Raw genomic sequence first — 25,034 nt, 5'->3', positions numbered from 1 at the left:
GAAGTTGAAGCCCCATTCAAATACATGTAGCTAATTTAGATACTGTCGGTATCTAAATTACAGATTCGTGTAAAATGTCTTATTTTGTCTAATAAATACACGGCTTTCGGCTGAACCACTCGCAGGCTATGTTAGCACATCTATGACAATAACAAAGGTACCAAAATCTGAATTTTGATGATTTTTACCATCGTCCGGATAAGCAAATCACTGAATGGGCCTTTAAGACGAGCGATAGGAGATTACTCTCCAAATTAAAGAATTTATTGCGAACATTGTGCTATTCCAGTTGAATTCCATACACCCCCATGGAAGTGAAGACATTACTCTAGGGGTGTAGATTTCAAACTGACTCACCCATGCAGGTAACCCCATTTGAAATTCACACTCCTTCTGTGGAAGATTAAGGTCATGTCTTTCATGAGGGGCTGTATGGATTTCAACTATATAAAATAGCAATTAAATAGAAATTAACACCCCCTACAACAACTTATCGTAAAGTAATATTTATATTCTTCGTCTCATGATTTAAAATATATTTTACCAAAATATTTAATCTGAATTTGAAAATGATCACGATGGCAGTTTTAAGACATCTTTCGGAACATCAAGAATTTCAGGATTTCCATAATCGCCGAGCTACTTTTCGCAGTTAGCCGGAAGAGTAAAGTAGCGTGCTGGATCTGCTATTCCTTTCCGGAAATTGGCAAAAAAGCCACTATATGCTGAACCCTCTGAAAAAAAGAATCAGAATCAGTGTGTTATAAACGACGTTTAGTTCAACTGCAGAGTGGACGACGCACACCGACATCGCCCGGTTAATAATTACACTATACAGCAAGAGACACTGAAATGAATACACGGGATCGATACACGTGGATGTGCTATGCACGATTGATATTCAGACGATAAATCTTTGGATACCGGGTTTGAAAATGATGAATATCTCCCGTAAATGATTTCGTATAAAGAAACCAGATGTGGTTCCTTGCACTTGAATATATATTTTTAACAGATATGATAGTCGCTGGCTTGCGCTTTGAGATACTAGCTTGCGTCTTGAGTCAAAAACTGACAATAATTTTGATTTATATGTGCCGAATTATATAGCGCAGTGTATAGGCCAATCGTGAAGGTAGTCTAAAACCATATGACCTATGGTGTACCAGGCTTGATTAACACACAGCGAGGACAGTAACCGGGCTAATCGGGGCTATTGTCAGCAGCCTTAGTCAGATGTCCTTCGGCTCTTATGCGACACAAACTATTAAACAGGTCGATATAAAATGGCTATGCGTGGCGGTGGATTTAACCTACCATGGCGATTTCTGCCATGAAGATATCAGGGCGATGACACTGTGCGACGTATTCAGTACGATACATTATGAATGACAACCATAGTACACACGGTAACACACCTGCCCTTAACTAAAGGTTGTATTATCGTAATTGGTATGCACTTGTGCAAAAAGCTACAATTGCGAATTATTTCTAAATCCGAATGATCTACGGGTATATTACATTTTTAATAAATTTGTTTGTTGCTATATTTATGTCCACCGTCAACATCTAACTTTCCCGAATGTTAAAAAAACCACACATTTCTCGGGTATTTGATCACATTCTTTTTTACTTCACACGGGAATTATTGGGAGAGGCAGAGGGTATTTTAGCCGCCTTACCAATTTCGTGAATGAACTGTGCCCCCGGGGGTGGGTCACTCCCATTGTGGCCTGTCTACCATCCGCGATAATAAAAACGCGTAAAAAGGGTAGTTTTTCGTGTTTAGTAACGCGTTTAGGGTGTCAAAAACATGAAATATTGGAAAAAAGGGTAGCAAAATTGCAATTGCTAATACACGGAAATGAAATTTAGGATATGAAATTTGATGCAAGGAATAAAATCCCTGTTTAGGGTGTGAAAACACCTGTTTAGGGTATCATTTTAGCCAAGGGTTAAATCCTTGTTTAGGGTGCTTTTCAAAAGTTGATTATCGCGGATGGTGTACAGGCCACAATGGGAGTGACCCCCCGGGACTGTGCCCCATTAGCTCCCGGTTTCTAAGCCTATGACAGGTACGACAAAGAGAAGGGGGTCAGAGAAGTCATAGCTCTATACTGAAAGACAGAGATAAAAAGACTAATTCGCGTCTCGAATTCTGACAACTTGACAGAAAATGGCGTACTACGCCGGTCGACAACCAATCACGGCGCGCTTTTGCCCTGACGTCAGACGCAAACTGTCTTTTTATCTCTGTCTTTCATTATACCTGTTGTCTTGTCATCCGGATTAATGCGTTCTCCTCTGAAGTGGTTCTCTACGGGCACACAACCCCCTCTGGTATAACTGATCGATTCAAATCCTTTCTTCTCGTCATTTCTTTCGTATTCCCATCTGTCGATAGCAAGCTGTTCGTCACCAAGGAATGTAGACTCCACGAATCGGGAATTAGCTGAAATTTAAAAAAAATCAAGTTGGTACTTTACACGGGAATTCAAATTTAGGCTGCCAGATTTTTTCAAACTATTTCTCTTTGAAACAAATATACGGACAAACAAGTTTCAGTTGCCTGATAATTGTGCCACCATTTTCCTTTTATTCAACATTTTTATCAATGCGCAAACCTTTTAAGGTTCTTAAAAGAATCATAACGAGCAGATATTGATTAATTTCATACTTTTTTGTGTCAGTTCCTGTAGAACTGACACCCTCTAGTACAGGTTTGACGATCACACGGTTGTTTGATGTATATAGAATTGGCTTCATTATTAACTAAATGCAAACTATAGATGGCGCTATCTATCCTAAATCATATTTGTTTATTCGCAAGGGGTAGGTGATTAATACTGCCATTAAAACAGCTGGAATAGGTGAAACAAGCAACAAGGGAATTTTATAAACGTATTTCATCAAACAATAAAAGGAATTATCTGTATTATAAGCTTAAAAGATTAATTTCCATTAACTAAATAGCGCCACCAATTTTGTCATTAATAGATACATTTTATATCCGAAAAAGCTATAAAATGCTATAAAAGTGAATAATTTTGTAAAAGAGGGGAAATCAAAGTTGACTCAAAAGCATCTGTATACATTAGCATGATATCACATTTAGCTGTTTAAGCCTAAAATTTGGTTGTACATGTTTTGTTTGAAAAACTAATAAATGATCCCATCAAACAACCGTGATCACGTGACAAATCGAATCTGTGACGTCAATATTGATATCGATATCAATTTAAGGCTGTTCTAGTTAAATTACATACCCATTGGCATTTTGGCTGTTCCATTTAATTTACATACCGGGTACTCAACATTTCCCTGTGCACTTTAATAGTCCATAAATTGATCTTGATTTGCATTGTCGTATAGAGTTATTTTTTGTACACAACAGGGATGTTACTATTGTTTAACTAAATGAAGCAAACTTTTGCTTTTATCTTTCTTTGTCCTTTATTAATTATAAATTAGGTGATTTAATTAAATAATTCTTTGTTTCAGCGACCCTGGGGTAAACAGACAAACAAAAACATGGGTCAAAATCCTTCAATTTCTGTGAAAATTGAACAAAAAGTACCCAAATCCCTACATTTTATATCTCCCTGTGTTATAGACAAATTTTATACGTCACATTTAAAATCATTTAAAATGACTTATAAATTGCCTTATGCTATAATGGGGTCTTTATACATTTGTATTGTGTGAACTCTGTTTTTAAATGCCTTTGGCTTCCAGGTTAGTTTCTCGGAGCAGGTGAGGTGTATTGGGGTGTAACTTGATAGGGTGGTGGTAAGTGGCTGCCCTAAGACTTGATGCAAAATATGCAAATTAGGTAGCTAATTTGCATATTTAACTCTTAATTTTTTTTTGCCATTTCGAAGAACCGGTGAGGCGTATAGGGATGTAACTTGATGAGGTTGTGGTAAGCGGCAGTTTCTCGGAGCTGGTGAGGTGTATTGGGGTGTAACTTGGTAGGGTGGTGGTAAGTGGCTGCCCTAAGACTTGATGCAATTTTTGGCGCAAATTAGGTAGCTAGTTTGCATATTTAACTTAAAAATTGTTTTTGGGTGTTTTTTTTTTGCCATTTCGAAGAACTGATGAGGCGTATAGGGATGTAACTTGATGAGGTTGTGGTAAGCGGCAGTCGTAAGATCCGTTGAAATTTTTGTCGCAAGATATGCAAATTAGTCACCACATTTGCCTATTTTTTATTTGGCGAAATGCTTTTGGCCATTTTTCGGAACTGGTGAGGCATATAGAAATGTAATTTGGTGGGGTGATGGTTAAGAGCAGTCTTAAGATCAGATGCTATTTTTGTTTATTTTAAAAAAGGCTTTTTGCCATTTTTTGGAACTGGTGAGGCATATAGAGATTTAACTTGGTTGGATGGTGGTAAGGGGGCAGTCTTAAGATCCCATGTGATTTTTGTCGCAAAATATGCAAATTAGCTACCTCATTTGCATATTTTTTTATTTTTTGAAACGTTTTTATCTAGAATAGAAGGCTGACGCTGCGCCAAAACACGTATGTAAGTGTATAATTATTTAATGATAAATGAACTACCACTAAATGTACCTGTCAGTCCTGCAGTGCAAAACTTCTCATGCAATTCCATCTTTAACATTATATTAAAATAATAATTACCATGTAAATTGGAACTGACACAAATTTTTTTCAGGAATATCTTGTTTTCTTTAGGGCATACAAGACATCATCAATAAAACTAAGGCTCAATGTTATGCAACTCAATAAATAATAATAATAAAGCAACCAATTGAATGGAAATTTTCAGACAAACAATTAAATCTTTGTGATGTCTCTTGTGATATTTTCTTTAATATTATTGGATTATTTTAGTTAACACCCATACACCCCCTATGGCAGACATGACTTTAATCTGGGGTCACTCCTTCAGGTAACTCCATTTGTCCATTTGAAATTTACATTCCCTGTGCGGAAGATTCAGGACCGTCATGTTTTTCATGTACAAGTGATGAATACGGTTTCCAACTGGAATAGCCGATTTTAGATTTTGATTTGCTTCATTGAGGTACTGTTCAATTCTGGCCTAATTATCTTCCATTAGCGTATGTTGTTATATAAGGCCCCGTATCCATAGGCTGTTCCCTTGTGGCGTGTGCCCTTGTTCCGTGTTCACTTGTTCCCATGTGACCTGCCACACAGACAACCTATGGATACGGCCACTAAGCAAAACAAAGGTTCGTTGTCTGTGTGGCAGGTCACGTGGGAAAAAGTAAACACGGAACAAGGGCACACGCCACAAGGGAACAGCCTATGGATACGAGGCCTTATGCGTCTTGTACTCACGCGGAACACACCGATGCAAAGTCCTGTTTGTCATGGTATACTTCTTGCATTCATTGGCATCAAATCTCCAATAAGTGTGCTGTAAAAGGAGAAAAATAATCCCAGTTTAACCTTCGACTAAACGAACGACTTCATTATTACTGAATGTATCAGCACATGCTTTTTAGAAGGGACATTTAAAAAAATTGTCATTTCAAATTCAAATTGTCATTTGGTATTTTTGAAATCCAATATTGGCAAAAAAACGAAGAAAACAGCAGTTTTGACGAAGTTGAAGCCCCATTCAAATACACGTAGCTACTTTATAATACTGTCAGTATATAAATTACAGATTCATGTAAATGCCTTATTTTGTATTAAATACACGGGATTCAGTTTAAACAGGCTATGTATTGTTAGCCTATGACAATGACAAAGGTACCAACATCTAAATTTTGATGATTTTTACGATCATCCGGATAAACAAATCACTGAACGGGCCTTTAATATTGCCTAATAGAAAATTAAAAATATCAAAGATGATAAAACTGTTTGACATGGATTAACTGTATATTTGGTCTAAATCTAAGGATTAAACCAATTAGATAGAAACAAGACAACTTTACCTTGGTAAAATCTTCGATGAGTCTGTACCTTTCCACCTTTCCATCTTGTAGATGTGTAATCTCTACTTCAGCGCCTCTCAGTTGCTTGGTGTGATCCTGAGCTATTTGATATACCTCATTGTAATCATCTCGGAGATGGTCCCTGTTTAATTCACCAATTATTCCTGAAAGTAATCGATATGTTTATAGTAAATTTACTGATTTTTCAGCACATCATTTATATCAAATCAAATTTTCCGCAAATAATATTTCCTAAAAATGTCGAAATGGCCGGTCTCATATCAAGGTCATTACTACATATGGGATGCAATTTTCATTAATCATTGTGTGTTTTATATATATTTTTAGCCCTTTTTTAATTATTTTTTTTCTTGCCATGGTGGAACATGTTATTTGCACTGTGATATGAGGAAAGTTATCTGTGTTTTGTTTTGTCACTTGTCCTGCATGTATGTGTGTTTGGGGGATGGGTGGGCGGGGCACAGTGTCGACTTCCTATTCGATAAATATAAATTTAATACTCCGTTGGTGAGCGACGGGCGACTGGTATTTCACCGAACGCAAGAAAAGGAGTTCTATCTGATTGGCTAGCAATCGATCGCTTAGGTCGCTTAGTAGTCAACTATAAACTCAAAACTGAGCATCGTATTCAATTCGATTGAAATCGATATTCTATTATTGCCGTAGATAAAGAGAGTGATAGTGTGTCAATAATGTACATTGTATTGCAGCTGGATTTTACATGCATTCTTTTATATAAATTTTTTCTCAAAGAGTTGAATATGATCAAAATTTTTACTCAGGATTTCAAATTTTTACCCGCAAATTGCAGTTAAACATATCCACAGCAAAATACCGGTCCTCACTAATTAGTGTATTTAATTTCCAGTTAGTGTATTTAAGATAAAACCTGACAACAAATAAAAAATTTTTGCAATAGAAATATCATATGGGATACTGATATGGTAGGCCGCAACCGCCACAACGTGGAGCTGGATATACGCGTAGCTGACTTTTTGCTCCGTGGAGCCAAATTGACCAATCATGATCATGTTAGAGTTTTTCATTACTCGGAGGTAAAACTGACTAATTAAGTACGACTTACTCATTACGTGAAGCGAATTTATTCATTAAGAATTTGCCAGACGAGCGTCACGTAGTTGCAAGATATCCTCGGTCACGAAAGTTATGATTCAAAAAGTCGTTTATGAAAAGTACGAACTGACTTATTATTAAGATGGACATGCACTCATAAGAAACTCATACAGTATTGTACATAACTATATAGCTAGGCAGAGTGGTGGTAAACTATGCACACAGTTCTGCGATCTGCAGTGTATCGCCGGGAGCTAATTTGTATAACTTGCGCGGTGTCCCTGCGGAATTCGACCTTCAGCAAACTGCAAACCAGTTCGGATTTACTTTATATACTAGTAGTAGGCCATACATACTGTAGTTACTGTCCGTTTTCCTATACACAATACTCAGTGCGCTCACCATTGACGCGTGACCTCTACAAATAGTGTATGTTAGAAGTATAGGCCATTGCCTAGTTGACGTCACTACTGTGTAAAAAATAACCGGCCAATATTTAAAGTATTCTCTGAAATTCTAGAAAATATAGTTTTGTAACATGTCCTAAATTTTTAGCTAATTTAGGTGTTTGGAAATATTGGTACTTCTGTACCAAAAAATATGAAGAAATTATTTCTAAACCGTGTTAAGTCATTAAGCTTCTCATTTTCAAGAACGCTGGTTAACAATAAGCAGACTATTGTCTCATTTCATAAACAAAAGCCCACAGTATTGTTACCTTGCGTTCGCTTTATAATCGTTCACCCAACTGAAACTATAATACCAGCTCATTGCTCATTGCACAGGTAAAACAGACACAAGTGCAGTATGTATTTAACCTGAGAAGATCTGATGTAACATAGTTGAGCCGTTTTCATTGAGTGTTATCTTGGTTTAATAGCTTTTAATAGGGTTTAAGTCCTTCAAAGGTCGTGGTGAGTTCTACTGTAGACATGACTGCATCATGATTATTTTTAAGTCAACAACATTCAACAATATGATCACCGTGTATGAGAGTATCAGTACCGTGGGTGTCAGTGATCCTGGCCTGACACAGTAGACAAACAAACAAACAAACACGCCACACACATGACACATGCATGCAAGGTAAGATTGACTATACACTAATCAAACAATAGTATTGATCCTGTACAACTGGTCGTGGTTTATTTACAATCGATTCATTTAAAATCCCCATAGTAAACATTAATTTTGGCAAGAGTTTTCTCTCTCTGGAACGAGGATGCATCCACTGGCTCCGCGTAATGAAAAGATCTAACATGATTGGTCAATTTAGCTCCGCGAAGCGAAAAGTAAGCTACGCGTAGCAGCTCCACGTTGTGGCGGTTACGGCCAGCCATATATTGATCATGCGAAAATCGTAAAACATAGAATAGAAACAGTGTGGCAGGCGCTCAAAATCTCAAATTGTATGCTTAGCCTGAGTTGCACGGCCTATCTCGAATAAAATCACCATGCGTAGTTGTTGAAAAACGTGAGGATTCATCGTACTATCACGGCAATTTTTAACACGAAGATATAGGGATGATGACGGTGTGCGGGGGGGGCGGGCGGCGGTGTTGACTGTTGAGGGGGTGTTTGGGTGGGATATTTATGTTTTTGTGTAGAAAATCCCTGATCTAGTTTATTGATGCACTCGTAACCAACATTATTTGTTTCATCTAATTATACATGTTGTAGGGTGCTGATTCTGTCCACCCATGGCAGGGGGACCCAACAGTTGCCTTTGTGTTTTCATGCTTTTGCTGGGCTACCACTTCTTTTTCTGATTGCCTTTTTCATCACCTTTGGTAGTGCGCAGCATTTGCTCTTTTGTTCTCTTTTTACAGAGGTATCGGTTGGGTCCTGTTGTCGTGGTAGGACAGTATTATTTAAATCTCATTGTCATAATCTGATTGTATCTTTGTATCTATCTTGGTTACCGTAATTAAGATGGGGTCTGGTGGACCATGTCTGTATGTTCTTTTTTTTCCTTCCACCAGGCCCAAGTACAGGTTAATAAAAATGGGGAAAAAGGTCATTACTGCATAGCAGTGTGTAAAAAAACGATTATGTACCTAATCTCTACAGTACCGCGGTCAGTTTAGCCTCGACTCTACAAGCGCTTCAATCCATCTGTTACGGATATTCGACTTCCGGTAAATTCGGGTGTTTCCAGACATTTTTTATCACACAAAATACGCGCGTCAAGTTACGGTATATCGAATCTGCATGCACTACAAATACACTGAATTAAATCCTTAGGCTTTTTTTGTTTTTTGTTACCAAATTCATATGGTGGAAAATACAAGTATTTGTGACCATAGAAGCACTAAAAAGAAGTTTATTACGTATTTCTATCAACATTGGTTCAAGTGTTTGTTAATTAACCCCCTTATAAAATCTAAAACACTAAAATAAAATCTTTCAAAATATTTTTATTCCAGAAAATGTCATTCTGTCTACCCTTGGGCGAACAATTGTCTACCTCAACACTTTATAGAGGAATAATATTTTATCGATAAAAATAATTTTGAAAGATTTTAATTTAGTGTTTTTCGTAATTCATTCCGTTTCCTACAGAAAACTTATTAAGTGAAACGGAATCCAAAACAGAGCACTGTCAATCAAATTCGGAATTATACTAAGCAAATTATAAAATATACAAAGCCTTAGCGTTAATAATACAATATAACCTTTTTCACATTGCCTACCTGACTAGCAAGTATGAAACCTATCAATATGAATGTCTTTTAATTGGGATATTCCAGTTGAAATCCATACACTCCATATGGAAGCCATCACCTTAATATCCCACACAGGGAGTGTGATTTTCGAATTACCTGAATGGGTGACTCCATTTGACATGTACACCCCCTTTATGGGCGATTAAGGTCATGTCTTCCATATGGGGAGTATAGTTTTCATCTGGAAAAGCCCATTGTTATGCAATACTTCAGATTTGAACCGAGCCATTATGTAAACTTTTTTATCGTTTCAAAAAACATGTGGCACAAAAAAGTTCTTTAACGAAGATATTTTCTTTACAATTCATTAAATATTAATTACCAAGCGTTACTTCATACACTTCCGGTTCACAACAGAATTCCTGACCCCAAACAGATGCAATCACTGCTGCAATCACAATTAAGAATTGCCCCTTCATGATGAACGTAATTATTTCAGCTTTCGACACCGTGAAGACACCTGCTGAATTCGGAAGAGTTGACAATGAACTGAACTAACTAGACGTCTTTACAAGTGGATATCAAATAAAATCTCAAAGTTCAGATTGTCATGATTAGGTGCGGACCTGGAATCACCTGAGGTCTAAACTTGATGTTTGATTTGAGATTATAATATCAGAAATTGTGATCAAAAAGCTAATATTATTATATATAGTAATCTAAATCTACAGGTAAATCGGCCAAGGCTGTAGTAAGACCCAAAGATCAATGCGTTGACACAATTTTATGCCAGTGAATTTCGTATTTTTAGGGTTAGGGCTAGGGGTTAGGGTTTAGGGTTAGGTTAGGGTTAGGGGTTAGGGGTTAGGGGTTAGGGGTTAGGGGTTAGGGGTTAGGGTTAGAGTTAGGGTTAGGGTTAGCGAGCCTTATTCTATATTCAAAGACAAGGTTGCTACGTCGGCACACAGAGGAAGCTTAAAGGCATTCCTACAATGCACTATGATTGTGAAATTTGATCAATATAACCTATTTTAAAGGCAAAGTCCCCATTGCCACACACACAAAATGGCAATTTTAAAACTGCAGCCAACGAGCTAATAGTTTAGACTTATAACTGATATTTGACTTTCTTACAGGAAACATTCATATTGTCCCACTGCATTAATTTTATTCAAAAAATTCTCAATGTTTTGAATGTTAAATAAAAGGATGAGAACAGCGGATATGTGCACACAATCCCAATGCAAGGTGTGGTCAACTGTGCCACATGTGTACAAAAGGCAGACATACCAAGGTCAGAAACCCCGTTGGGTTATGGGAATGTCTTTAAACATCCTCTGGTCGGCACACAAAGTAGGCGATAAAAGTGGTTTTCCAAGTAAAGTGTTGGATGCGTGCCGTTAGACCAATATGCCTATAAAATAAACGCCGTGTCAGACAAAAGTCTTTAAACAAGGCAAAAGTTCCAAGTCAGCAAAAACATTTAAATCCAGCGATGCTGAGGTCTTCATCAGTGCTCGGGCCCCAGTACTATAAAATAGAAATACTCGGAGACTCGTTTCTGATTAGAAAACATTAGCACAAACGTGTTTTTCTAACCCAAGCAAATGTTTGTACTGAACTTTGGTCAACATAATCATCCCACTCTAGTTATGTTCATTCTCCGCACCCAGCCTGTACCCCAGACAAACAAGTACCTAGACCAGTGACTTTGGTTCGCGTAGTGAAGCCGACACTGCTTAGCAACGACTTTGACAAGGACGCATACCCGGATGCAAGCTAGCAGATATGTTCGCGTCTACGGAACATGTTGCATTTGACGCGAGCGATAATGATGCAACAATCACGCAAATGAGCGCGTCTTTCTCTCCAGACATGAACGCTTATTTCTCCGCGTCCGACAACCCGACCAAAATCACCTTGGAAACGTGGCTTCACCTACAGCCATGGTTAGGGATGGGCACTCATAGGTCTAGGTGATATGTCTATGGCCTGTACAACATCAAGGTCTGTGCGTCAGTGTTTGCGTCACCAGTTGCGTCTTCCATCTGCGCCTGTCGACTGTCGTGTATTAAACCACGCGCGGCTTGAGCACCGTACGCCTATTACTTGGAATGCCTCTACCATCTGGCAGCTCTGCAGTAAACAACCATGGACTAAAGATATAGAGCACGTAGTGCGATGGACTTGAGACTCCGTTCATCGACGTAGCCTTTTCCTTTATCGCTGGTGGCAGCAGCATTTTTCTTCAATTATATATTCATAAATTCATTACAAAATGGCGGTCCTGGAGTCAGCTCGCGCATTGTCTGCTTCGGCTGCGATGATTTTACAATAAATACGGATCAAATGTGCGATTATTGTCGAAATGAAAGTCCATATAAAAGATAATAGTGTTATTTAACATATTATAAAGTATTAATTATCATGAAATTGTACAATTTAAAGCTACGATATATTGAAAAGACGACAAAAAAAAAGAATTTATCGCGTCTGATGTCACTGTCAATTACGATCCTTGATTGGTTTACACAGGTTAATCAGCGCGTAAAGGAAGACCGATCTATCTGGTGCTGATCGGAGAAAAGGAATAGCAGCAAATGGCGAAAAATTACGTACTTTTACAAGGCAAAAAGCAGCTTTTCTAGGCATTGTGGACATGGTGCCTTCGGTTATGAAAGTTTCCAACTATAAAGACCTAACTTTTGAGATGGTTTGCATGTCGAAAGGTGCAAAATTAACAATAAGGCGCCCGGTTATAAATCCGCGTTCAGCAAGTCATCATCACGACACTTGTAAACAGACCGTGCTCGAGTTTGATTGACAGATGACGTCAGACGCGATAAATTCTCTTTATCTTCGTCTTTCATTATACGGTGCCTGCCAAGGTATTACAGCAAATTTTCCCATAGTCGTCCGGTGGCTGCAGCATTTTTCTTCACTTTTTTAAAATGGCGGCGCCCAGGGTTTAATTACAAATTCTACAATTAATCAATATTTCATGAAAATTTACCAAACAAACGGATACAGTCATGACAGTTAATATTTAAGGTACATGTTTAAATGGTCATAGTTATAAAAGAAAGAATATAAGAAACATAAACAAATGAATTGTAACAATATTCAAAATTAATGGCAGCGCCCTGACTTATCAATGGCGCGGGCCTGAATCTGTAATTTCTCTACTATTAGTAGTACTCTTAGATTATTAATACACAGATTGGAATTTTCCATGCTTGTGGCCTCTAAGCGTACTCGAATTCAGCTGACGCCGGTACAGCGTACAGACCTGGCGACATCGCTTATCTCACGCGCGAAGTTTCTTTTGTGTACGCTCGCGCTATTTGCGCTATTTTGAGTTTGCTCACGCGGTACCTGACTTAGCGTCGATCCCCTGAGGCAACATGTCATGTTTCCACGGTATGGTAGTACTATTCGCGGGGCAATTGAAGTACCATTTCCCGATGTCATGGCAACAGCCTATTGTCTCGTGCGCCGTACACACTGATTTACGCGGAGATGACGCTCGAAATAAACAAACCGACTCAGTTGTGGCTTCTTTGTGACATTTACGAAAATAATGGTTCGTTGTCATGGCTGTGTAAATATTTGGTAAGAAATGTATGTATGAGGTAAATAAAACAAATATTGACTCTTAGCCCCTGAATGGTTAAAACTATTGCTCCTCGTGATCTCAGAACAGCACTATTTTCCCAAAACGAAGTACGGTTTTGAGATCAATCGGAGCAATGGTTTTGACCATTTAACTCTTGGACAGTCAATATTTGTATAACAACGGGGTCATATACTGTACAGTCGCTTGAATTGCACTATTGGAAATTAACCTCTAATATTATTGATTTTCAATCATGGTATTCCTAGCCAACATTGATACTCCAACTGTCTTTATCTGTATAACCGCATTTCTGCTCCTATATTGGTGGCTACATAGCCTTAAGGATCTACCACCAGGACCATGGGGTTGGCCACTTCTTGGATATTTACCAAATCTTATCATATCGGCATATCGTACCGGGCTGGCACCAGCTCAACAACTCAATATACTGGCCAAACAATACGGGCCTGTGGTCAGCATTAAAATCGGATGGAAGTTGGTTGTTTTCTTAAACACATTCAAATGTGTGAAGGAAGGTTTCAATAATCCCCGTTTAAATGACAAACTAGTTCCTCCCATGAGGAAAGAACTCGGTTTGGATGGAGGTAAGTTCCAAATGATTGGTATGCGAAATTCCCAGGAGGTACAGGACACGACTATAGGCTGATAACCCGTTCAAAATAGATGGTTACCAAAATATTACAAATTGAAAAACAGCATACCTACAACGGTTTTAGAATAATATGTGACTGGACACTACGAATGAGCCGTAAACTCGGCAAATTGTATTCTGAGTTACAGTGTAAAATGTGCGTGAAGGTCGTATTCACAGGTATCTCAATTCGGTGCGACAAGTATCTCATCAAACACTGTTTAAACCAATCAATAATCCTATTGCTGAAGAGGGGATAATAAGCTTCTGCCTATTTCTATAGAATCCTTAAATAGTTCTTGTCTTTGTTTGCTTTAGCTAAATCCTATTCAAGTGGTGGATAACAAAGCATTGTATTTTGTCTAGGTATGTATAACCAACAATTAACAATGAGATGACATTCCTGAACCTCGTTGACTTGGGGATGATTTGAAATGACCGCCAATTATGACTGTTTGATATTTATTACCAGGAATGGGGAAAAAGAGACACATGTAGAACCGAAAAAAGATACAATTTTGTTGAAGGAACAGAGTTCAACAAACCATAACCCCGCTTCTGGATATCGTTTGAAGTCAAATGATATAGCATTTCAAAGCTTATGATGTATATTTTCTAAACACGAAATAAAACAAAATTGACCAGGGGCCGACATTACGGCAAAAGTTTTGCTTTGACAACACATAACACATTTAGATTGTTTGTGAAAATTTCTTGATGATTTGTTATCCAATAGCGACGTCAAATATTACGATATCGCGTACAACTCTAAATCATTTTAATCTGTTCATGTACATCATTGAACATTTTAACAAACTGGCCGTGGACATGGTGGTTGTATCAAATCTTCCCAGGCACTATAAACCTGGGTCGCGACATTGCTCTTATGAACTCTAACCATCCTGGGTCGATATCACACAGCCACCATTGGTCGCGCGAGCAAATGTGATAATATTAATGTTGAAATTAGCTCAACGAAAGATTCGTGAATGCTCCTCTCGGCGAATATATCAACCTTGACCCCTCGCTTAAACCACTTGCGTTCTTTGTCGAGCACTAAAACCTCCTTGTGATGGGAATATAATGAAAAAAAAGCGCAGTGATTTATAGTGCGCTACGCACAGGCACAACGTCTAGACGTTAATCCATAAACCTCAGCACACTTTACAGTGTCTACAATGTTGGTACATGCGTTTGTGTCTACAATGTTGGTACATGCGTTTGTGCAACGGTTGTTTGGTTTCCCCTATATACGAATCTTCACAGTCGAGATCTTTACACTGTACTGCATAAACGATGTTAAGCCCTACTCTGTTTATGCCTGGGGTTTGTCCTTAGGGTGAGGAAAGTTCTGTTTAAGCGTATTGGAATGTTACGTTTCCCGAAAAACCACCTGAATTTCTCCCAAACACCTGATATGTACGGAATAGTAATGTTCCTAGGGCGAGTGCTCCTCGTGGTGACGGATTCCGAAGTATTTTGGTTCCGGTGCCCGCCGGTGTTTGAGGGCTTTTGCATTTAAACGTTGTAAGTAGATAAGCCTTCTAGGCTGTAATATATTAATATATAAACAGCCTACAAATGTTCCTTGTTGTGCCCTTATTACTAGTCTGCGTTGTCCCAGGTCAGGCCTAGGCGTGGCATCACAAAGAAAAAGGCTGACTATATGTTTGTATTTTCTATTAATTTTTCACAGGATTTCTGTCTTCAGGAAATTCGTGGAAAGAGCAAAGACGATTTGCTCTGACAACTTTACGCAGCTTTGGAGTAGGTAAAAGAAATTTTGAGACAAACATCTCTCAAGAAGTCAGATGTTTAGCAAATAAGATCAGCAGCCTCGAAGGCAAAGCCTTTGATCCCGGCCATTTGACTAACAACGCAGCATCCAACGTCATTTGTTCAGTCGTTTTTGGAAAGCGATTTGAGTATTCTGATCCTAGCTTTAAGCGCCTGATGGAGTTGCTGCTTGGGAATCCCAAAAACATTGGGCTATATCAGGTCTTTTCATTTGGAAAGTACTTACAACCTTCTGCTTACAGTGCTGTAAAAAGAACCATGAATAGCGGATTGGAATTCATAAGAGATATTGTGAACGATCATAAAAATGTCCATGTCGAAAATGAGCCGAATGACTTCATCGATGTGTATCTTGACGAGAAGAAAAAGAATCACAAATTAAACCGCGATTCTTCCTCAATGACAGAAATCTCTTGACGACTGTAAGAGCTTTCTTTATAGCTGGTACTGACACAGTAGCGTCTACGTTGCGTTGGGCGATATTGTATATGATGGCTTTTCCAAAGATTCAAGATCGCATTCATCAAGAGCTGGATGCAGTGGTGGGAAGAAATCGCCTACCAAGACTAGCGGATGAGAAGGACTTACCCTATACATGCGCAACTCTTCTTGAAGCTCAAAGAATGGGATCCGTTGTCGCATTTGGATCCCCACACGTGTGTGGGGAAGACACCACCCTAGGCCCATATGCCATTCCCAAAGGAACCGTAGTCGTGGCCAATTTATGGGCCATCCATTACGACCCGGATTTGTGGCCAAATCCGGATGAATTCAACCCGGAGCGATTCTTGGATGAAGACGGAGTATTGCAAAAAAATGAAGAATTGATTCCTTTTTCAACAGGTAAATAGTTTGATTTGATCGATATAAACTAGGTCTAATGTAACGCGGTGCGGTGTCTTTTGTTTATAGCGTAAATCCTCACATTGTTTTACGGGTGTAGCTATCTAGGTCGAAATTTCGCTGTGTCATAAGGTTGTTATGTCGAATATAATGTTCACTAAGTCGAATCTAACTCTAAACCTAACCATGACCAGAGCCTATAGCCCAAGGGCGTAAATCGGGTGGGGGACAGGGGGACACGTCCCCCTCACTTTTCAAAGTGGGGGGGACACAATATCAAATGTCCCCCCACATTTTGGTCCCCACCCCAAAAAAAAAGGGAAAGGAGAGAAGAGAAAGGGAGAAAAGGAGAAAAAGAGGAGAGAAAGGGAGAAAAAGAGAAGAGAAAAGGGAGAAAAGGAGAAGAAAATTTTTTAAATTGCACGTAATTGAGTAGGCCCATCACTGCCCATACCTAAAAATCCGCACAGCCGGGTCGATCGTAATTATAATATATTACAGGCCTGTGATTATTTTGGGCAAATTGCTTGAAGGCGGGTCCTCGGCCCATATGCAGTCGATATGCAGGGCCCGTCACATTTTATCACCAAAGTCAGTTTTAAGACGGACTCAATGCTGACTTCAACATCAATCATCAATCCATGCATGCTTTAGTAGTAATTCCGAATCTCAAATCTCAAGTAAAATTTTGCAAATTGAGTTCGGTCCCTTTTTTGTTTGTTTTTATGATAACTGTGTAAAAATTATGCACCAAATGACTTCAATTGGACCTTCATTTTGCAAAATTTTCCAACTTCTGATGGGGGATGTTCCGCCCCTGCGTATACATAAACAAGTGGTCTCTTTCGCTTCTGTTTTAGTGAAGACTTGTCCACAAGTTAGGCCGTCATTTCACAGTTTTTCAGCTATTTCAAGCTAAAATTTTACAAATTAATAGTGCCAAAATGGTCCACCAAATGGCTTCAATTAGGTCTTCATTTTGCATTTAGCTTCTTACTTCTCAGGGGGATCATCCCCCTCAGACACCCCCCCTGCGTATACATAAATAGGTGGTCACTTTCGCTTCTGTTTTAGTGAAGACTTGTCCACGAATCGCTTATTAGGCCATCATTTCAGAATTTTTCAGCTGTTTCAAGCTAAAATTTTACACAATAATAGTGCCAAAATGGTCCACCAAATGGCTTCAATTAGGTCTTCATTTTGCAAAAGTTTCTTACTTCTGAGGGCACATCCCCCCTCAGACACCCCCTACGTCGCAGCAGTGCAACGTGCAGCGCTGACGCGCCGAAGTATCAATGACTAATGATTTTCATTGTGTCCCCCCCCCACTTTCAAAAGTGGATTTACGCCCCTGCTATAGCCTACAGCTACCCTTATTTAAAAGTCGACGCAGCAAATAGAGGCGTATATCGAAGCTACCGTCCCAAGGAGGGCAATGTTTCAAAATCTTCCCTCTGACCAGCTACTATAATGACCTTACCTGGACAAATACGCACATAATGAGTCAAATTTAGGACAATGGCCTCAAACCGGGCCAACGGGAGATGCATATTACAACTTTTGGTCGATTTTCTCTTGGATTGTTCTTGGGGATGAAATCAAAACTCGACCGCCGGTTGACCGGTGGTTGAACCGCGTTCCATTGTTTAGATCAATAGAAACTGGCTCCAACCAGATGGAACCACCAGAAACCGGGAAATTTAACTTTTACACACATGAGCTACACAATTTGACAATTTTTCACAGGGCGAAAAATAATTTCACCGGCAGGAAAAAATTAAAAAGCAAAACAATTTTTAACGGTTTTTACTTTTATTAATCAAAATTGATGAAAAAATACCACTGATCATGCGGATTGAAATACATTTCTTTTGCGGAGGATGGCAGATTTCATCTGGATCCATTATTATTATTATTCATATTCATATTTTATTATAGCAGAAACCAACTGATCTACAACCTTAAAATTGAGTAGGATCAACGAGCAATTCTTAAACACTTGAGAATGTTCTTGCAATCTTATTGGTTCTTACCCGTGTGATATGACACGATATCACACACCTTAGCGCGTGCGTGTCCACGCGATACTCGTACGCGCTATATGAACCAATCGGATGTGCATTGCAACAACAGGATTCTCAGCCCCAGGTAATTCCCTGTAAAATATAGGATTTAATTTAATTAAAATTTGGTATACTTAGGATTAATATATTTATTTGAATTGATGTGTTAAAGAATGATAATAAAGGTATTGTTTCTAACCGCTGTCGTGCATCTATCGTCTCATATAACACGTTTTACTTAAAATAATGATGTCGCCCGTGTTATATGAGACAATAGATGCACTCCAGCGGCTAAACACAATACCTTTATTCTCTAAATGTCACATGGTAAAGAGGGGGGGAGTTGATGAGGCTCAGCGATTTAAATATGTTGGAACTTACGTTGGTATGACAGGATGCACTGTTACCAAAGAACAGCGCGTGGTTTATTATACAATCCATAGAGGGCGTTGTAATGGTAACACCACTTGTTTAGTGAAGCGTTCATAACAAAAATGACATGTAATGTCACCGTATGTGCTACCTCATAGCAGGGGGTACCGGGACTTCATAGCCAGGAAAGGGGGCACATTTCCAAATCGTTAAGTTCAAACAAAATGTGCCCATTAATTTCGGTAATTTTGACCCGGTATAATCTTGTCACGGGATGTAATGCCTTTTTGTCCCGGTATTTTGAGCGGGGTGCAGCTTTCCTCCCGCCTCCCCAGTCGGTGCGCCTCTGCTGCCTGATAATAAATAAATAAAATAAATTTCGGTGTTTTATATAGATTTATGTGTCACGAAAGTCGGATGAGAATACTGATTTGTGCATTTGTTTGATTACACAGGTCTTCGCATGTGTCCTGGAGAACATCTTGCCAAGATGGAGCTTTACATCTTCTTCACTCACCTGCTTCACCAGTTTACAATCAAGAAACCAGCTAATACACCACCTCTTTCACTGAAAGGCCTTAATTATTTTGCCCATCGTCCAGGGCCATTCTTGGCGGAATTTGTTACACGTGATTGATTTTCTGGAGTCTCTGTCTTTTTAACATAGTTATAGAATTATTATACTGTCTACAATGTGATCGACTTGATTTGCACATCACGGGGCACGGGACATGGGGCGGAACGGGGCGGAAAGGAGCGGTAAACACGATACGGGTGGTAAAACATGGGATTGGGCGGGAAAACAACGCACGATAAAACACGGGACGGTATAACACGGGACGGTAAAACACGCGACGATAAAACACGGGAGGATAAAATACGGGAGGATAAAACACGGGACGATAAAACATGGCACGGTTACGGTAAAACACGGGACTATAAAACAGGGGACGGTAAAACACGGGACGGTAAAACACGGGAGGATAAACCACAGGAGGATAAAATACGGGACTGTAAACCACGGGAGGATAAAACGTAGGACGGTAAAACACGGGACGGTAATAAAACATGGGATTATAAAACACGGGAGGAAAAACACAGGAGGATAAAACACATGACGGTAAGACACGGGACGGTAAAACACGTGACGATAAAACACGGGAGGATAAAATACGGGACGATAAAACACGGGACGATAAAACATGGCACGGTTACGGTAAAATACGGGATTATAAAACAGGGGACGGTAAAACACGGGACGGTAAAACACGGGAGGATAAAACACAGGAGGATAAAATACGGCACTGTAAACCACGGGAGGATAAAACGTGGGACGGTAAAACACGGGACGGTAATTTTTTTACTAGGGTACATACTGCTATTGTGCTGAAATATCAGTAAAATCGGAGCCTGTTTCGCCCAGGCAGTAGATTTTCAAAAAATACCTACTTATTTGCTATTTCTTACCTTATAACTAGGAACAACCTGTGAAAAGTAGGCATTCAAATGACATAAAACACTTTGAGTACTTTGTTTGGACCCTCTAGAACATTACCAGATAGCAAGTTTTCTCAAATTGGTTAGCATCAAGTAGGGGTAGCATTATGGAACATTTCATCAGTTTTATTCAGTCAAATTTCACAATGTTGGTCTGCAGTATTACCAAAATAAATGATATATGATTTTTGGGCAGCCATGTTTCGACCAGAGGTTGAAAGGTCACACAACCTTTAAATTTACTGCAAATCAACTGTCACATGACCCTAATTTATCCCCTGGCCAAGTCGGAACTTCCCTAAATTACTATTCCATTTATTTTTTTGTGCTTTTGCAGTTCATATCCATGCTAAAATACCAAAACTATGAAAATTGACTGAGTGGAAACTGGGGAAACGTCCCATGATACTACCCCTACACCCTGTATTTACGAAAAGTTGCATCGCTGAGAGGCGTATCGTACGATACGCCACTATGTGATACACTTTTTCTACATTTTTTGTTATTTTCAAACGCCAATTTAATCATTTATTTTTAAAATCAAAAATACTAACTAATTACTTAAATTTCAGCTTTGGGACTTGGCGTAATTAAAGAGGACAATATTAAAAACTTATATCCAAAATTGCAAAAATGACCAAAATCAGGATACGTCACTATATGATAACCCGATGTATTATCGTTTAATTTTAAACATACAGTCGTATTGAGTACAAAGTCTATCTGGGTACATACGTCTAACATGTCTAACAGGTCTTCGCCGCCTGATTTAATGATCGATGTAGCAATTAACGGGTCCACAATAGGATATTTCCGTTATATTTCATCATACCAATCTACCATTGCATTAACGGGGTCATTTACCTTAGGTTTACATGAACAACGCTACTGGAAATCGGCATCTTCTTGTTTTCAATCATGGCATTCCTAGCCAACATTGATACTCCAACTGTCCTTATCTGTGGAGCTGCATTTCTGCTCCTCTTTTGGTGGCTACATAGCCTTAAGGATCTACCACCAGGACCGTGGGGTTGGCCACTTCTTGGATATTTACCAAATCTGATCATATCGGCATATCGTACCGGGCTAGGACCACCTCAACTACTCAGCATATTGGCCAAAAGGTACGGGCCGGTGTTCAGCATTAAGATTGGATGGAAGATGGTTGTTGTTTTAAACACCTTCAAATGTGTGAATGAGGGTTTCAATAATCCCCGTTTAAATTACAAATTAGTTCCTCACATAAGGAAGGAGCTCGGTTTGGACGCAGGTTAGTTACAAATGATTGGTATGCAAAATGCCCAGGCGGTACAGGACACGCGGCCGATGAAACTATAAGGCTATAAACCCGTTCAAAATAGCTGGTTACCAATTACAACTTGAAAAACAACATTATTTACAGTGGAGTTTGTTGTTGAACTCCAACGGTTTTACATAATTTTGCTTTGACAACATATAACACATTTAGAATTGTTTGTGAAGATTTCTTGATTGATGTGTTAATCCAATGGTGACGTCCCAAATGGCGATATCGCGTCCGGCGATTCGCGATTCCATTCGCCACCACCAGTTGTTCTTGTCAGTCTAATTTGTGATCTCCATGGTTGACCTGGTCTTTCTATCCGGGAAGGGCAAGTGACAAAAAGTCAAGGGAAGTCACGATTCCAAAAGTGGTATGTCCCAAATATTAATTCCGTCCAGTCCACAACTTGTGGTCCAGGAGTCCCGGGACCACAATTCTAATCAATACCTTGGTCAATTCAGTAGAAGCTTAATATCATACTGACCAGTACGCCTAGGAGGGGAGCTAAACCAAGGAGCGTATCGAGGGAGCTTCGGACTGAAGGAATTTAATATGCAACATTTTCTTATTGTAATTCATTTTCAAAGCAAGAAGATGTTATGGTTTTATGGTTTATGTTTGAATTGTTCGGCGATACGCCAATGCTGGTATTAGAAAGAGAACATATTTAGTCGGTAATGTGTAAAATCATAATTTTTACAAAATTGTGTGCGGTCATTCTATCCCCCTCTTTAAAAGATGTGGTCCTAGGCATGGGCGTAAATCCTATCATACCAGTACGCCTAGGAGGGGAGCTAAACCAAGGAGCGTTTCGAGGGAGCTTCGGACTGAAGGAATTTAATATACAACATTTTCTTATTGTAATTCATTTTCAAAGCTAGAAGATGTTATGGTTTTATAGTTTATGTTTGAATTGTTCGGCGATACGCCAATGCTGGTATTAGAAAGAGAACATATTTAGTCGGTAATGTGTAAAATCATAACTTTTACAAAATTTTGTGCGGTCATTCTACCCCTTCTTTAAAAGATGTGGTCCTAGGCATGGGCGTCAATCCTATCATACCAGTACGCCTAGGAGGGGAGCTAAACCAAGGAGCGTGTCGAGGGAGCTTCGGACTGAAGGAATTTAATATACAACATTTTCTTATTGTAATTCATTTTCAAAGACGCATCAACATTAGACGCATCAACATCAGCTATCATTGTACAGCCCTCTTCCTTAGTAAAAGTGGCACAATTGTGATTTTACTATTTCGTTGTTAACTAAACATATCTCGAGATTGAAACAAGCAAATCGAACAGAACAAACGGCATTGGCGAGCTAAGACTGCGCCCTTGACGTTGATGTAAGCATCATGTCACAACGGTATTTTCTAATTGCCAAAGAGAGCGCTTTTCACTTGCATAAATTTTTTTTGAGACAGGCTGCATATAGTCCTGGGACACAGCAGTGATAAAGATGTATAAGACAATGACGTATAAGATGTGGCCCTGCATGCGCGTATTGGGGGGGGGCTTTGTGGGCGCGAGCCCCCGGGGTAAAATCAGGGGGCGGCCAAAACGAAGGGGCGGCGGAAGACGAAGGGGCGGCAAAAAGAGGGGCGGCGGAAGAAGGGGCGGCAAAAAGAGGGTCAACCTTCTCGGGTTGTTGAGGAAGGGCGGCAAAATTGAATTTTCTTCAGCCCCCCGGGATAGGAGCGGCCACGGTACGCCACTAGCCCTGGGACATAACACAGATATATGATGTATATGATGCGGGCCTGGGAGTTAACAACAGGCCATTTGTAAGATGTAGTCCTGGGACACAGCAGTGATAATGATGTATAAGATAATGCTGTATAAGATCTTATATGGACGCAACAAAGATAAATGTATTTTTGAATGTTATTAAAACGTATTATACCCTTTATATAACTGACATTTAAACTTTCTGTAAAACGTTTTGTGTTTGATGGGTCCTTGTCATGCTTTTTTCACAGGCTTCATGTCTTCGGGAAATTCTTGGAAAGAGCAAAGACGATTTGCCCTGACAACTTTACGCAGCTTTGGAGTAGGTAAAAAAAGTTTTGAAGCAAACATCTCTGAAGAAGTCAAATGTTTAGCAAATGAGATCAGCAGCCTCGGAGGCAAAGCCTTTAATCCCGGCCATTTGACTAACAATGCAGCAGCCAACGTCATTTTTTTCAGTCGTCTTCGGAAAGCGATTTGAGTATTTTGATCCTAGCTTTAAGCGCCTGATGGACTTGCTACTTGGACATCCCAGAAACGTTGGTTTGTATCAGGCCTTTTCATTTGGAAAGTACCTACAACCATCTGCTTACAGCGCTGTGAAACGAACCATGAATAGCGGATTGGAATTCATAAGAGATATTGTGAACGATCACAAAAATGTCCATGTCGAAAATGAGCCGAATGACTTTATCGATGTGTATCTTGACAAGATGAAAAAGAATCGGAAATTAAACCGCGATTCTTTCTTCAATGACAGGAATCTCATAGCGACTGTAAGAGCCTTCTTTACGGCTGGTACTGAAACAGTATCGTCTACGTTGCGTTGGGCGATATTGTATATGATGGCTTTTCCAGAGATTCAAGATCGCATTCATCAAGAGCTAGATTCAGTAGTGGGTAGAAATCGTCTACCAAGACTACCAGATGAGAAGGACTTGCCATTTACATGTGCAACTCTTCTTGAAGCTCAAAGAATGGGATTCGTTATTGGATTAGGATTACTACGCGTGTGTGGTGAAGACACCACCTTAGGGTCATTTGCCATTTCCAAAGGAACCGTAGTCGTGGCCAATTTATACGCCATCCATTACGACCCGGATTTGTGGCCAAATCCGGATGAATTCAACCCGGAGCGGTTCTTGGATGAAGACGGAGTATTGCAAACAAAGGAAGATTGATTCCTTTTGCGACAGGTAAATATTCTTATTTTAATCGAAATAAATAAATAAATATGCGGTGTCTTTCATGTATAGCGTAGATCCTCACATTGCTTTGCGGATATAGCCCTCTATGTCGAAAGCTTCGCTATGTCTAAAATAGGTATTTTATGTCGAATATGAAATAAGATTCGCTATGTCGGAGTGCCATTATAATGCACTCCACGTACTTTCCTAACCTCTTTTTTGCTTGGCTTCTTTGATATAGGAGTGCATGAATACATTTATGAGACTCATGCCCTTTAGTTT

The 25,034-nt window shown here is 39.3% G+C and overlaps 3 protein-coding genes and 1 pseudogene across 3 annotated transcripts; 3 read left to right on the top strand and 1 right to left on the bottom strand.

Annotated features, from left to right (window-relative positions):
• Positions 1 to 624: 624 nt before the first annotated feature.
• Positions 625 to 11,936, bottom strand: LOC140163797 (development-specific protein LVN1.2-like). The gene is made up of 5 exons (XM_072187113.1): positions 11,804 to 11,936; positions 5,934 to 6,097; positions 5,329 to 5,407; positions 2,270 to 2,452; positions 625 to 734 (listed from the first exon to the last, which is right to left on the bottom strand). Exons 1-5 carry the CDS (start codon positions 11,934 to 11,936, stop codon positions 640 to 642), a joined length of 654 nt encoding a protein of 217 aa, XP_072043214.1. The 3' UTR covers positions 625 to 639.
• A 1,627-nt stretch (positions 11,937 to 13,563) lies between these two features.
• Positions 13,564 to 16,176, top strand: LOC140163796 (cytochrome P450 2J4-like). Its single transcript, XM_072187112.1, has 2 exons — positions 13,564 to 13,915; positions 15,659 to 16,176. The coding sequence occupies exons 1-2, from the start codon at positions 13,564 to 13,566 to the stop codon at positions 16,174 to 16,176; spliced, it is 870 nt and encodes a 289-aa protein (XP_072043213.1).
• Positions 16,177 to 16,250: 74 nt separating this feature from the next.
• On the top strand, positions 16,251 to 19,674 carry LOC140163795 (cytochrome P450 2U1-like). Its single transcript, XM_072187110.1, has 2 exons — positions 16,251 to 16,602; positions 19,493 to 19,674. Exons 1-2 carry the CDS (start codon positions 16,251 to 16,253, stop codon positions 19,672 to 19,674), a joined length of 534 nt encoding a protein of 177 aa, XP_072043211.1.
• A 4,322-nt stretch (positions 19,675 to 23,996) lies between these two features.
• LOC140163794 (cytochrome P450 2J4 pseudogene) lies at positions 23,997 to 24,746 on the top strand (annotated as a pseudogene).
• Positions 24,747 to 25,034: the final 288 nt, after the last annotated feature.

The sequence above is a fragment of the Amphiura filiformis genome, chromosome 11 (assembly GCF_039555335.1).
Source record: "Amphiura filiformis chromosome 11, Afil_fr2py, whole genome shotgun sequence".
NCBI classification, from domain to species: Eukaryota; Metazoa; Echinodermata; class Ophiuroidea; order Amphilepidida; family Amphiuridae; genus Amphiura; species Amphiura filiformis.
Note: the sequence above shows the minus strand (reverse complement) of the source record. Positions and strands in the feature narration are given on the sequence as shown.

Coding starts and splice junctions, on each gene's coding strand:
- LOC140163795 (XM_072187110.1), top strand. CDS start 16,251: ATGGCTTTTCCAAAGATTCAAGATCGCATTCATCAAGAGCTGGATGCA. Junction 16,603..19,492: donor ATTGATTCCTTTTTCAACAG/GTAAATAGTTTG, acceptor TTGATTACACAG/GTCTTCGCATGTGTCCTGGA.
- LOC140163797 (XM_072187113.1), bottom strand. CDS start 11,936: ATGCTGCTGCCACCAGCGATAAAGGAAAAGGCTACGTCGATGAACGGA. Junction 6,098..11,803: donor AGATGGTAGAGGCATTCCAA/GTAATAGGCGTA, acceptor GATTACTTTCAG/GAATAATTGGTGAATTAAAC. Junction 735..2,269: donor TCCGGATGACAAGACAACAG/GTATAATGAAAG, acceptor TCTTTTTTTCAG/AGGGTTCAGCATATAGTGGC.
- LOC140163796 (XM_072187112.1), top strand. CDS start 13,564: ATGGTATTCCTAGCCAACATTGATACTCCAACTGTCTTTATCTGTATA. Junction 13,916..15,658: donor AGAACTCGGTTTGGATGGAG/GTAAGTTCCAAA, acceptor AATTTTTCACAG/GATTTCTGTCTTCAGGAAAT.